Source organism: Hemiscyllium ocellatum, chromosome 3 (genome assembly GCF_020745735.1).
Source record: "Hemiscyllium ocellatum isolate sHemOce1 chromosome 3, sHemOce1.pat.X.cur, whole genome shotgun sequence".
Classification (NCBI taxonomy): Eukaryota; Metazoa; Chordata; class Chondrichthyes; order Orectolobiformes; family Hemiscylliidae; genus Hemiscyllium; species Hemiscyllium ocellatum.
The window spans coordinates 111,208,616-111,224,485 of NC_083403.1; the positions used below are offsets into that span (position 1 = coordinate 111,208,616).

General features: G+C 41.0%; 1 protein-coding gene across 1 annotated transcript in view; it reads right to left on the reverse strand.

Moving 5' to 3' along the window:
- The window catches only part of eloal (elongin A, like), a 100,762-nt gene extending 85,554 nt beyond the window's left edge, over positions 1–15,208 (reverse strand). The window contains exons 1-3 of the mRNA XM_060855046.1: positions 15,158–15,208; positions 12,532–12,588; positions 4,565–4,624 (exon numbers count right to left, since the gene is read on the reverse strand). Coding sequence (XP_060711029.1) covers positions 4,565–4,624; positions 12,532–12,588; positions 15,158–15,208 — 168 coding nt within the window. The remainder of the gene's footprint in view (positions 1–4,564; positions 4,625–12,531; positions 12,589–15,157) is intronic.
- Positions 15,209–15,870: the final 662 nt, after the last annotated feature.

The window sequence follows — 15,870 nt, forward strand, 5'->3', positions numbered from 1 at the left end:
CGTCTTCATTCAAGTCACTTATAAAAACTATGAAGAGCAGAGGCCCAAGAACAGATCTCTGTGGGACACCATTGGTCACCCACCTCCAGGTGGAATACCTTCTCTTCACTACCTCTCGCTGCATTCCTTTGACCAGCCAATTCTATATCCAGACAGCCAAATTTCTTTGTATCCCATACCTCTTCACTTTCTGAATGAGCATACAGTGGGGAACCTTATCAAATACCCCACTGAAATTCTTTTATACCACATCCACTGCTTGACTTCCGTCAACTTGTTTCGTCACGTCCTCAAATAACTCAAAGGCTTGTGAGGCATGATCTGGCCCTCACAAAACCATACCAACTAGGTTTTTCCAAATAGTCATAATTCCTATCTCTCAGAATCCTTTCCAGTACCTTGCTTACCACAAACTGAAGACTGACTGGTCTGTAATTCAACATGCTTGTTTGGAAGCATTAGCTTTCAAAGCGCTGCTCCTTCATCAAGTAGTTGTGAAGCAGGAGCATAAGACACAGAATTTATAGCAAAAGATTACAGTATCATGCAACTGTCATGATATGTTAAACAACCCTCAATTTTTGAGTAGTCTTCATCTTTCAGAATGGGTTGCAGGTTTCAGTTCATTAATATGTAAATCCCAAAACTTCTTTTAAGTCACATTCTCAAGCTAACTGAAGGTATTTTAGAAAATAAAAGTGATATCTCAGCTCAGACAATGTAGTGAAGGTGAGGTTAGTCTTGGTTGAAAATGTGTTGCTGGTTAAAGCACAGCAGGTCAGGCAGCATCCAAGGAATAGGAAATTCGACGTTTCGGGCATAAGCCCTTCATCAGGAATGAGGAGAGGGTGCCAGGCAGGCTAAGATAAAAGGTAGGGAGGAGGGACTTGGGGGAGGGGTGATGGAGTTGTGATAGGTGGAAGGAGGTCAAGGTGAGGGTGATAGGCCAGAGTGGGGTGGGGGCGGAGGGGTTAGGAAGAAGATTGCAGGTTAGGAGGGCGGTACTGAGTTGAGGGAACCGACTGAGACATGGTGGGGGGAGGGGAAATGAGGAAACTGGAGAAATCCGAGTTCATCTCTTGTGGTTGGAGGGTTCCCAGGCGGAAGATGAGGCGCTCTTCCTCCAACCGTCGTGTTGTTATGTTTTGCCGGTGGAGGAGTCCAAGGACCTGCATGTCCTCGGTGGAGTGGGAGGGAGAGTTAAAGTGTTGAGCCACGAGGTGGTTGGGTTGGTTGGTCCAGGCGCCCCTGAGGTGTTCTCTGAAGCGTTCCACAAGTAAGCGGCCCGTCTCCCCAATGTAGAGGAGGCCACATCGGGTGCAGCGGATGCAATAGATGATGTGTGTGGAGGTACAGGTGAACTTGTGGCGGATATGGAAGGATCCCTTGGGGCCTTGGAGGGAAGTGAGGGAGGAGGTGTGGGCGCAAGTTTTACATTTCCTGCGGTTGCAGGGGAAGGTGCCGGGAGTGGAGGTTGGGTTGGTGGGGGGTGTGAACCTGACGAGGGAGTCACGAAGGGAGTGGTCTTTGCGGAACGCTGATAGGGGAGGGGAGGGAAATACATCCCTGGTGGTGGGGTCCGTTTGGAGGTGGCGGAAATGACGGCGGATGATACGTTGTATACGGAGGTTGGTGGGGTGGTAGGTGCTGCCTGACCTGCTGTGCTTTAACCAGCAACACATTTTCAACTGTGATCTCCAGCATCTGCAGACCTCATTTTTTACCCTGTGAGGTTAGTCTGCCTATATACCAATCTTGGTTCTATTTCTAAAGTGGAATTTACAAATTATTGCATGGATCAGCCAGAAGTTCTGGGATTTACACGTTAATGAACCAAAACCTGCAACCCATTCTAAAAGATGAAAGACTTGACCAGAAATCTAGCTTTATTCAATAAATCATTTCAGTTGCATGACACTGTAATCTTTTGCTATAAAATTCTATGTCTTATAGTCCTGCTTCACAACTACCTGAAGTTGCAGGGCTTCACAAGTAAACCTATTGGACTATAACCTAGTGCTGTGAGATTTTGAAACTTTATCCACCCCAGTCCAACACTGGCTCCTCCACGTCATGGTCTGTAATTTCCAGGGATTTCCCTATTCCTTTTCTGGGCAGAGGAACAACATTCACCTCCCTCCAATCAGCTGGTATTTCTCCTGTGCAAAGTGAGGGTGCAAAGATCATCGCTATAGGCGCAGCAATCTCATTCCTTGCTTCCCAAGTAACCTTGCATATATCTGGTCTGGTCTTGGGGACTTATCTATTTTGATGCTTCCCAGAATTTCCAGTTCATCCACTTCCTTCATATTAATCTGTTCAAGTTTATTAACATGCTCTACGGTGTTCTCACTATCAACGAAGTCTTGCTCACTCGTGAACACTGAAGCAGAAAATTCAGTTAAGGTCACCCCACCTCTTCAGACTCCAGGCACAAGGTCCCTTCACTATCCCTGATCGATCCCACCCCCTCTCTGATGATTCCTCACCCAAATGTAAAACACCTTCAAGTTTTCCCTATCCTTCTGGCCAAGGCTTTTTAATGCCCCCTCCTAGCTCTCATCAATCCATTTTTGAGTTCGTTCCTAGCCACCCTGTAACTCTCCAAAGCTGTGCCAGATCCTAGCTTCCTCAACCTTAAGCAAGTTTCCTTCTTCCTTTTGATGAGGAGCTCCTCTGCTCAGCATCCAAGGCTCCTTTACCTTGCCTGTCTCAGTGGGACAAAGTTATCGCAACAAGTGCTCCTTAAACAGCCTCCACATTTCTGGTGTGCCTTTCCCATAGAACAATTGTTGCCAATTTATCCTCCACAGCCTCTGTCTAATCAAAGTATAATTTCCCCATCCCCAATTAAATACCTTCTCATATTGTCTGCTCCTATCCCTCTCCATGGCGATGGAGAAGGTGAGGCAGTTGCGGTCACTGTCACTGAAATGCTCTCCCAGCGAGAGATCCAACACCTTGCCTGGCTCGTTGCCTAGCACCAAATTCAATATGACCTCCACCCCGCCCCCCTCCCACCCCAGTCAGCCTATCTACATATTGAACTAGAAATTCCTCTTGGACACACCTGACAAATATTGGCTCCATCAAGACCATTTGCCCTAAGGAGATTCCAATCAATGTTGTGGGGGGGGAGAAAGGGGGCAGGAGAAAACACCTAATAAAGTCACTACTGTCACTACTCCTTTCCTGTTGTTACGGACTTTCACCTATAGTGACTCAGTGGACAAACCCTCCTCAACAACCTTCTCTTCTGCAGCTGTGATGTACCCTCTAATTAGCAATGCGACTCCCCCTCCCTGTTCTTTTTAAAAGATCTAAACCTTGGGACATCCAGCAACCATTCCTGCCCCTGTGAAATCCATGTCTCCATTATGGCCACAACATCATAGACCATGGATCAGTACTTGGAACTAAGTTCATCACTCTTATTCCCGACACTCCTTTCGTTGAAACTGATACACAGTTGATAGGGCAAAAGGATGTGTTAAAAGTGTATCATTCCTGACAGACTCTCTGCATTCTATTTTTGCCTGTTGAAAAACAACCCTCTCCTCTGACCTGTAGCTCTGGTTCCCATCACCCTGCCAAAGTAATTTAATCTCTCCCCAAATGCTCTAGCAAATCTCCCACCCAAGACATTGGTGCCCCTCCAGTTTAAGTGCAATCCATCCTTCATGTACAGGTCCCACCTTCCCCAGAAGGTACCCTAATGATCTACATATCTGAAGCCTTTCCTCCTGCACTAGCCCTGTAGCCAGGTGTTTAGACTCCTGTTCCTCACCTCACTAGCATGTGGCACCACAGTAATTCTGAGATTACTACTCTGCTTGTCCTGCTTTTTAGCTTCCAAACCAACTCCCTGAAATCACTTTTTAGATCCTCATCCCTTTTTGTGGATATGTCATTGGTGCCAACGTGCACCACAACTTCTGGCTGCTCACCCTCACCCTTCAGAATCTCAGACTTGATCAGGGACATCCTGGACCCTGGCAGGCAACATATCTTCTAGGAGTCTGTTCGCGACCATAGAATCTCCTGTCCGTTCCTCTAACTATTGAATCTCCTATCACTAGTGCTTTTCTATTCTCCTCCCATCCCTTCTGAACCACAAAGCCAGGCTGAGTGTCAAGAGACCTGGCCAACAATGGCTTTCCCCTGGCAGGTCGTTTCCCTCCCCAACAGTAACCAAAACAGTATACTTATTATTGAGAGGGATGGCCACATAGGATCCATGCACTGTCTGTCTGTTCCCTTACTGTCCCCTGACTGTAACCCATCTACCTTTCTCCTGTACCTGAAGTGTGACTACCTGTCTGTAACTCTTCTTATTTACCCTATCAGCCGCCCGAATAATCTGAAGTTCAATCAGCTCCAGTTCCCTAACGTGATTTCTGAGGAGCTGGAGTCAGGTGCACTTCCCACAGAAGAAGTTAGTGGGGCACTAGTGATGACCCTTACCTCCCATATTCTATAGGAGGAGCATGCTACTAACCTAACATCCATTCCCACTGTTCTGAACTCCCAAAGACTATTGAAAACAAAAAAGCAGTAAGCTTACCAAATTGGTGCGCAGAAATTTCTTTTTATTTCGAGGAGGAGGATAGGTGGGAGACACTGCCTGTGTAGTGTTTTGGGTAAAGCAACCGCCCAAATATATTACATCACTAATTCAGCAGTCACCTGTCTGCTCCTGCTCAGTGTGGACTCCGTCTATTCACAAGCTAAGCTATTAAAGGATTAACTTACCTTGCTGACTGCTTACTGAAACGTGGCTAGTAGCAGCACAAAGATCAGAACATTATTGTTATACAAGGTCCTATTTCTCCACAAAAAGATAAAGCTGAATGAAAGAGGAACAATTTTAGTTGCTTGGGGATCAAGTTTCCCCAACAGCCAATTACAATGGTGCTCTGTTATAAACAACAGGGTCAGACTTGAACTATAGATTTCTGGTAAAGAAGCAATGCATTAGCTAAAGTCTGCACTTAGTTACAGTAAAATAAGAGATGATGTAATGAACTTGATTTTAAGATAAAACTAAACTCTTCTCATTATACAAACTTTCAAATACTTTTCATGCAGAAAGTTACAAGTGCAAACAAATTTCATAGTGCCACTGTATTCTTAGTTGACATTTTGCTCCATTATTAAATGAAAATGCTTTTTAATCAAACATGTTCACAATTTTAAATTGGTCACACTTGAACACTTGCAACATTCTAATTACATTCAAATTATCTTGCTAAATTGCACTGATGCACATACAGATGAGTCATCATGGAATAAAAAGACAAGTACGCAATTGAGGAGCTGATGAAACCAGGTAAAAATCAAATGGGATAGATTTCTTTTGGAAATTATTCTATAATACAGTAAAGTCATGGGGATGTCACAGAATAGACCTTTCTGTCCAACATGTCCATGCCAACCAGATATCCCAACCTAATCTAGTCCCATTTGTCAGCACTTAGCCCATATCCCTCTAACCCTTCCTGTTCATATACCTATCCAGATGCCTTTTAAATTATAGTTGTACCAGCCTCCACTTCCTGTGGTAGCTCATTTCATGCACACACCATCCTCTGCATGAAGAATTTGCCCCTTAAATCCCTTTTAAAATTTTCCACCCTCTCAAACTAAACCTATGCCTTCTAGTTCTGAACTCCTCCACCCCAGGGAAAAGACCTCATCTATATACCCTACCCATGATTTTTTAAACCTCAATAGGTCACCCCCTCAGCCTCTGATGTTCCCATGAAAACAGTTCCAGCCTATTCAGCCTCTCCCTATAGCTCAAATCCTCCAAATCTGTCAACATCCTTGTAAATCTTTTCTGAACCCTTTCAAGTTTCACAACATCCCTCCTAAAGGAGAGAGATCAGAATTGCACACAATATTCCAAAAGTGGCCTAACTAATTTCCTGTACAGCTGCAACAGGACCTCCCAACTCCTATATGAAATGCTCTGTCCATTAAAGAAAAGCATACCAAACACCTTCTTCACTATACTATTTGCCTGCGACTTCTCCACTTTCAAGGAGCTATGAACCTGTACTCCAAGGTCTCTCAGTTCAGCAACACTCCCTAGGACTTCACCATTAAGTGTATAAGTTCTGCTCTGATTTGCCTTTCCAAAATGCAGCATCTCACATTTATCCAAATGGAACTTCATCTGCCACTCCTCAGTCCATTGCCCCAACTGATCAGGATCTCATTGTACTCTGAGGTAACCTTCTTCACTGTCCACTACACCTCCAACTTGGGTGTCATCTGCAAACTTACTAACTATACCGCCCATGTTCACATTCACATAATTTATAAAAATGATGAAAAACAGTGGACCCAGCAACAATCTTTGTGGCACACCACTGGTCACAGGCCCCCAGTCTGAAAAACAACCCTCCATCACCCACCCCTCTGTCTTCTACCTTCAAGCTAGTTCTGTATCCAAATGACTAGTTCTCCCTGTATTCCATGAGATCTAATCCTGCTAACAAAATTACCACGAGGAACCTTGTCAAACACCTTACTGAAGTCCATACAGATCATGTCCACCACTCTGCCCTCATCAATCCTCTTTGTTACTTCATAGAATCATAGAATCCCTACAGTGTGGAAACAGGCACTACAAGTCCACAACGAAGAGTAACCCACCCAGACCCATTCCCTTAATCCACTACATTTACTTCTTCAGAAAGCTCAAATCAAATTCCAGAGACATGATTTCCTATGCACAAAGCAATGTTGACTATCCCTAATCAATCCTTGCCTTTCCAAATGCATGGAAATCTTGTCCCTCAGGATTCCCTCCAATAACTTGACCAGCACCAATGTCAGGCTCACCGGTCCATAGTTCCCTGGCTTTTCCTTACCACCTTTCTTAAATAGTGGCACCATGTTAGCCAACTTCCAGTCTTCTGGCACCTCACCCGTGGCTGTACATCTTACAGGTATCTCAAAAGGCTTCCCTAGCTTCCCACAAAGTTCTGGGAAATACTTGATCAGGTCCTGGGGATTTATCTAACTTTATGTATTTTAAGAACTCAAGTACCTCCTCTTCTGTATATGGACACTTGTCAAAACATGATTATTTTCCCAAGCACCCTAACTTCTGTGTCCTTCTTCACAGTAAATATGGATTTGAAATATTCATTTAGTATCTCACTTTGCATCCTGATATTTGTGCATGAAGACTGTAAATTTATTCCTTGTCACCCAATGTAATAAGCTTTTGCTTATTATAATTTTATTACTTAAAGTGATTGTGAAAGTAAGCATCTATAAAACTGGTAATAATAATGGATTGAAAAACATTCCCCGTTTAGTAACAACCTTGAAAAGTCCTGATCACTGAATTTCTAAAAAGGAACCTTGAGAAAGACAGAGGAGGAGGAGGATTTGAGAAAAAGGGAGATTTGCATTTTTCATGACTACTAGACATGTCCCTGTTTAAAAGAAAATGATTAATTTTTTTGAAGAATTTTCACAATTATAACTTAGAAAAGATCAATGAGTCACTACCAAATATCAGATTTGAGCTGAGCCTCAATGTTAATACAGTGCTCAAAGGAAGAATGGATAAAACTGCCTGGGAAGTTAATTGACCATCTGAAAAGCAGCCATGTTCCCAACCTTCTGACAAGGTGACCATCCCTTGTCTGAGAGCAGAGATCATTTGATTAAACCAGTGGTATCAATTGTGGCTGATGCATGTTCGATTAAATTAGTCTAAGGAGAGACATTTGTAGCATTCATCTTCAGGATGTTAGGGGTGTGGAGGTAAGTCGGGGAATTGAAGGGAAGGTCGGGGAGCATTAGTGGGAGAAGGAAATTTGAAAACTGTTTAGATGGACAAACTGGACAACAGAATTTATGTTCTGAAGTTGTTGAATTTAGTATGGAGTCCTGGAGGCTGTAAAAATGAAGCGCTAATCCTCCAGCTTGCTTCTGGCTTCACAAGAACACTGCAGTAGGCCGTGAACGGAACTGTTAACGTGAGAGCAAGTACTGCTTTAGACTGGCAAGCAATTGGATCATTGGGGTCACGCTTGTGATCTGAATGAAGTTGCCGCTGTCATCACTCGAGTTATCCAATTAGAGACTGCACTTTGAGCAGCAAATATTTTTTAAGTGAGTGGAGAAAGATTCAAAAAGGACATGAGGGGCAACATCTTTCAGAGTGGTTCATGTGAGAAATGAACTGCAAGAGAAAGTGGTGGATGCAGGTAAAGTTGCAATATTTAAAAGACATTTGGATAAGTTTATGAACAGGAAAGGTTTGGAGGGACATGGGCCAAATGCAGGCAGATGGGACTAGTTCAGTTTGGGAACAAGATAGTATGGACTAGTTGGACCTGAGGGTCCATTTCCATGCAGAATAATTATGAAATTTCAACATTAAATAATTATTTTGTGAACAGATTTTTATAACTTATTACACAAACAAACATATGTTCTTGAGTAATAGCCGTATTATTCTGTGTAAAACAAAAGTTGCTCACGTGCTTTTTAAAATGTTCTTCTCCCATTTTAAAACCATGCCCTCTATTTTTGAACTTCCCTACCCTAATGAAAAAACCCTTGTTATTCACCTTGTGTGCCCCTCATGATTTTATAAACCACTACAACCATCATCCTCAATCTCCTACATTCCAGTGAAAAAGATCCCAGTCTACTTTTAAAACTCAAACCCTCCATTCCCAGCAAAATCCCAGTATATTTTCTCTGAACTTTCTCCAATTTAGTAATATCTTCCATATAGTTAGGTCACCATTAGTTTACTGCATGCAATTTTGCTCTCCCTGCTACAGGAAGGATGTTGTGAAACTTGAAAGGGTTCAGAAAAGATTTACAAGGATATTACAAAGGTTGGAGGATTTGTGCTGTAGGAAGAGGCTGAATAGGCTGGGGCTGTTTTCCCTGGAGCATTGGAGGTTGAGGGGTGACCTTATAGAGGTTTATAAAATCATGAGGGGCATGGATAGGGCGATTGTCATGGTGGGGGGAGTCCAAAACTATAGGGCATAGGTTTAAAGTGAGAGGGGAAAGATTTAAAGAGACCCAAGGGGCAATGTTTTCCAGAGTGGTGCTGGTTTGGAATGAGCTGCTAGAGGAAAAGTTGGAGGCTGGTACAATTACAACTATTAAAAGACATCTGGATGGGTATATGAATAAGAAGGGTTTAGGGGGATATGAGTCAAATGCTGGCAAATGGGATGAGATTCATTTAGGTTATCGGGTCAGCATGGATGAGTTGAACTGAAGGGTCTGTTTCCTTGTTGTATAACTCTATGACTTTCATTCTAATGGGGTGACAAGACCACACACACACACTACTCCAGAAGAGACCTTACTAACGCCCTGTACAACCTCAACATGATATCCCAACTCCTGTACTCAAACGGTCTGAACAATAAAGGTAAGCATGCTAAATGCCTTCGTAAATCACCCTGCCTACCTGTGATGCAAATTTCAAAGAATTATGTACCTGAATTCCATGTCACTCTGTTCTACCAAACTACCCAAGGCCCTAACATTAATTGTACAAGTACTGTCCTTGCTTGTTTACTAAACTGCAACACCTCACATTTATCCAGATTGAACTCTATCCGAACTTCTCAGCCCACTGACCCAATTGATAACCTTCTTCACTGTGCATTATACCTCAAGTTTTGGTGTCATATGCTAATTTACTAACCAGGTCTCATATTCTTACCCAATTGTTTATATAAATGACAAAAAATTGGACCCAGTACTGATCCCTGTGGAACATTGCTGGTCACAGGCCTCCAGTCCAAAAATCAACCCTCCACCACCACACCCTGTCTCCCACTGTCAAGCCAATTTTGCATCCAATTGGGAAGCTCATCCTGAATCCTATGTGATCTAACTTTACTAATTAGTCTACCATGATGCGTGACATTTAACGTATTAAAACATACATAATTCTTAGTGGACCTGACATGGTAGGTACAGCATTGTTTTCCCTTGTGGAAATGTCTTGGATGAGATGACATCATTGCTGAGTAAGGGATCACCCATTTAAGTCTTCACTTAGATGGTAGTGAGAATCTGTGGAATTCTTTACTGCAGAGAATTGCAGCGGCTAGGTCCTAAAGAATATTTAAGACACAGATTGACTGAATTGGTTAAAAAAGAAAATTGTTCTGAACCAGACAAAACTCTCTCAAAACACATTAAGATAGTGGTCAAGAGCCTAACATTTTCTAATTTTAAAAGGCAAGTGTAAGACATTGTGTTCTGGATGTAATTCGACTGGTCAAACTATCAGGCTTGAAATAATACACACTTTATTCATACACTATAATTAAAATACAGACAAAATAAAAAGAAAATGATTGGCTTAAGTGTAACTCTATTGAAGTGCTTAATATTTACTCCTGATTATCTAAAGTAACATCCCAGTAACACATCCTTAGCAAAGGCAAATTCAGTAAAATAGATAATTTCACATGCGATTCTAGCAATAGGAACAGAACCCCATTTTTTGACTGTAACAAAGAGGGAAATCAGAGCTTCCACATCAATCTTCAAGACTCCAGCAACTACTATTGTAGGCTAAAACTAAAACGAAAAACAAAATCCTGGTTCTACGAGAGCTTGATCCCACCTGTTCAGGCTGCATGTGTTGTTCCAAACTTTTTTTTTTAAAAACCCCAAGGAACGACAAGCTGTTTACTTTCCATGTACTGGCTTTGCAGCAGACTGCTTGACACCTCTGTGTCAACCTTTCTTCATAAAAACAACCAGGACAAAATACATCCCTTAAAACCATATCATCACAAAATAACAATTTAAATGCTAAAAAAAATTTTCACAGCTCATATCAGATTGGGGAGTTTGTATGTTAAATCAATGGAATGCTTTTTGATTTAAAAAAAACAGCTAACTTCACATACAAGTCAATTTGTTTTGTCTTATGGTATTTAGCACTTCTATCAAAGTTAAGAATTTTGTTATAGACCTTTATGAGACACATAGTTCTTCCATCATTTTTTTTTCAATCGTTTATATTCCAGGGATGAAGGGTTTTCTTATGAGGAAAATATGAGCAGCTTGCATCCTATCCATTGGAATTGACAGGAATAGGCGATTATCGTATTGAAATGTATAAAATGTTGAAAGGACTTGACAGGGTGCGACGCTATGTACTTTGGCAGGAAGGAAAAAAAAAATGGAAAAAGACCACAGAAAGTTGGAGCACCGTGGGATTTGTGGGTTTTAGTGCATGCATCATAAAAGGCCAGCATTTAAATTTAGCAGGTAATGGGGAAGGCTAAGTGGAATGTTGGCCTTTACTTAAAGGGAGTGGAGTATTTAAAAAAAGGCAGATCTTGATAAAAAACAATACGAGATGGATCACTGCTGGAATACGGTGAACAGCTTTGAGCTCTTTATCCAAAGGCATTGCATTGGCACTGGAGGCAGTCCAGAGAAGGTTTACTAGGTTGATTTCAGATAAGGAGGGATTTTCTTGCAAGGAGAAATGGAGTAGGTCAGGCTGGTACTCTGCTGAAAATTAGGAGAATATGGGGAGACTTTATTGAAACATGCACAATTCTTCAGGATGTAACAGGGTCGACGTAGAAAAGTTGTTTCCTTTATGGGATAGTCTAGGATCAGAGGCCATCATCTCATAAAAGTGGCCACCCTTTTTAAGACAGAGATGAGGGACAATCTTCTCTCAGAAAGTAGTGAATCTGTGGAATTCTTTACCACATAGAGCTGTCGAGGCTGGCTCATGAAATATATTCAAGGTTGAGATACACACATTTCTAAAATCATTGAGAGACTCAAGAGTTATGGGAATAAAGGCAGGAAAGTGGAGTTAAAATTATCAGATCGGTCATGATTTCTTTGAATGGCAGGGCAGACTCAATGGACTAAATGGCCTACTATAGCTCCTACATGAAAGGTGCCAAGAGGTGAAAAGGCAGTTGAGGATTATGGCAAACTAATAGGAAAATGGAGTTGAGGCCACAAAGTAGCCATGAACTTATCAAATGGCAGAACAGGTTTGAGGCTCTAAACAACCCAGTCCTGCTCTATTTCTTGAGTTGTATTCTTTGATCTTGTAAGCTAGTGGGGGTGTAGAATTCAGCAAAGGTTTTGCACAAATAACTCAATTTCTCAAAAACTTGTCGGACATGTTTAAATAACTCCTTGAATTTACATTTTAAAAAATCACCCCTTTCACAAATTTACGCAAATAGCAAAATGTCACAGATGAATCTTAAGCACATCTACAGTAAAAACAAAGGAATAACATGAATAATAGGGCTTCTAGAAATGGGGCCTGAAATGTGGTTGCAAAATGACATTTAGGGTCGAGAAGCTGAGTCAACAGCCAAACATGCCCACGCCCAGATTTTCTCTGTCCTGCTCTCACTAAAGTTGGCAGAAGTTTTGAAGCCTTGAAACACGGTCACAGTGGGAACAAGTTTGGAAAGCACGATGCATGGTGTAAGCTGACAAGACATTAATTATACAGATATAAAATCTTACCACCAGAATATCCACTGTGATATTTAAATCTTGCAATTTCTTCAACAATTTCAGAACCTAGAAGACAGATCCACATATTGATGCTTTAGAAGCAGCTTAATGTATTATTTTAGATCTTTGATTTTTAAAAAAGTCATCTGCAGATTAATCTTAAACTTACTTGTCATTTTAGTTTTCATTACTGTTTAAACTATTCACAATGAAACCAAAAAGCATAGTCTCTGGTATTTAAAAAAAAGTTCAGAAAGATTTTAATTAGAATACCAACATTTCATACAATTAGTTTTAACATCCAATAATTTTGTTGGCTAAATTACAAATGTATAGCAAATGACTCCCTTCTCTTGGAAGTATGGAATGGCTGAGTCTGCATGGTATTCAGTGCCTATCTATGGGAATGCTGGTTGGCCTACTTCATTTACCATGTGCTATAAATGAACAACTTAAAACTGACAGCAGTTACACAGGAAGCAAAAAATAGCACGACCTAGCAAGGGCTAGCCACAAGTTCACAACAGACATTGCTGAAATCTGCGCAACCTCAAAGTTAATAGTTATATTCACAACAAAATGGGATATCAAGGACACAAGATAAATTAGAATGCATTTCATTTACTATGCTCTAAGTTTATTGCTCTGAAACATCCACAGCAGTTACTCTGAAATCTGCCTGCTGAAAATTCAAATGACATGAAAAGCTGGATGTAGGATTGCTCACTGAGCTAGTAGGTCAGTGGCAAACCTACATCGAGCCTCAACCCGAGCTACAAATCTTCTCAAAACTCGCTAACATGAAAAACCTCAGCTGTATTTGGTAGAAGACATGCTCTGATTGCCAATCACTTGAGAATTTTACAGTTATACTTTCAACATTTTCACTTTTGATTTGCTTCCCCATTATGTGCATTGTCATTCACATGACTGTCAAAGCTTTAATACAAAAGGCTCATCTCATCAGACTATTATGTCTATAAAATCTTTGGACATTGTAAATATATTCTTCTGCTAAAGGTGTTAGGAGCATAGAGCTGCACAAGATGCTTAAGCAAGCAAATTGTTAGATGGTGGCACATTTTATTGCAGTAGCACAGAATATAGGAAACACCATTCCCATCCAACACCTTAAATGAAAGCCAGACCAGCAAGCAAACCTCATAATTCACTAAAGAAAAGTAGCGGTGTAAATCCAACACTTCCACACACTTCTGGCAACTAGTTTAACAACAGCACTAAGAGTAATGCCTTCATGGCCGTGGAATAGTGAATGGAATGAAAAGGGGGAAATATGAGGAAGAGGAAGGAGGAGAAAAGGAACCAGATATAATTTGCAAAGAAGAACGAGAACAGAAACAAGCCTGGAAGCCAATGACAAGCAAACTTCAACCCCTAACATAACCACAATTATTGTAATACTTGGTACACAAGTAACAGTTCCATATCTGGTTTAATGCCTTTGAAATAAATCATAAATAAAAGGAATACTCGTGACTGCTAAAATTGTATCTGTAAACTAAGCTCATTACAGGAGACAAAAGAAAATGGTTAATTCCAAATTAAGGACAATGACATGTTCAAGCTCAGTAGTTCTGTACATTATCAAAACATTTCTAATAGTTACACAATTCAATGTTGTGATTTCCTTGTATTATTAAATACAACAAGGTGGGTGAAAATATTGAGCAACTTTAAGTTTTGTAAAGTTGTGAAGCAATCATTAATTAGGGCACAGTACTTCTGATTACAAATCCTGGCATGTATAAAGCAAACAGCATGTACTACTTGAATTGTCGCCCCAAACTGATAAAGTACATAGAATATTGCCTCTGCATTGTGTTTGTAGCTCAATGTCAAATTCCACTAACTCCATGGGGCACATGTACAACTTACAACAGCTCTTTGTGGCAGAAGCTATGCACAGCTGTTGAGAGATTTTGTATCTATGAATTACCAAACTAGAAAAGGAGGATAGAAAAATGTACAGCCAAGCAGACTGTAGGGACACGACAACAGTGACGCCATCTTAGAAATATTTCATTGGTTGCAAAGTATTTGGGACATCCTGATATCATGAAGGGAGCTATACCAGTTCAAGTCCTTGGTTTTTGCCGTGTAATTTAAGGATGATCTGAAAATCTGCTCCTCGGTGCCATGACATCCAAATTTAATTTCCATTTTTCTGACTTGGGCCTTGTAGGTAATGGACATGGAGAGTTACTCATTGCTGGATTGCTTGTCTCCGACCTTCTCTTAAAACCAGTGTTTAAACAGTCCAAGGTAGCCCCCAGGATGTTGATGGTCAGCGTTTCAAAAATGGAATACCATTGAACATCAAAAGGCCAATGGTTGGATTTTCTCTTGTTGGAGATGACCATTGCCTGCCACTTGTGTGGTGCAAATGTTACTCATCACTTATCAGCTCAAGCTCAGATGCTGTCCAGGACTTGCTGCATATGGACACAAACTGCTTTAATATCCAAGAAATTGGGAATGATACGAAACATTGTTTGCTGATGAGGGTACGTCCTCATTCCTGTGACGAATGGTATTTCATTGATTGAGCAGATATATATAACAGCTTGACTAGAGATGTACTTAATTCTGGAGCACATATCTTCAGTACTCTTACCAGAATGTTGCTAGGTTCCAAAGCCTTTGGAGTATCCAAACCTCGAACCATTTCCTAATATCATGTTGATGGAACCAAAATTGATTAAAGACTGGGTACTGGGGTCCTCTGGAGGTGAGAAAAAAGCACTTCCTGCTGACGCTGGATGGATATACTTCAGCCTTGTCCTTTGGTGTTGAGCAATTTGGTGTTGGGAACATTTGTGGAACCACTACCTCATTCTTTAATTGGCCACCACATTCACGTGCTGATAGATGTGGCAGGCAAATATTTTACCATGAGAAGCTGCAGCAATGAAAGACCACAGGAGGTCAGATGCCAAAAAAAAATTGAAAACAGAAATAAAACAGCTTTTGCTAGTCAAGATTGAAGATCTACAAGAAAACAAACTTGCATATTTAAGATATCTTTCACAACCATAGGAGATCCCGAACCAGTAAAAAGTCAATTAAGCATTTGGAAGTCACCATTAAGTAAGGAAATATAGCAGATTGTTTTTGGAGCTTGGGGTACAAATTGAGCAAATTGACCATAAGAAAGAATACAACCAGAATAAAAGTTTGCATTAATAAAGCTCCTTTCATGACTTGATGTCTAACAATATTTCATTGGCTTTAAAGCACTCGGAAAGTGTGGTCATCATTGCTATACAAGAAACATGGCAGCCAGTGTGCATATAGCAAACTCTCAAACAATGTAATAACGATTAGAGA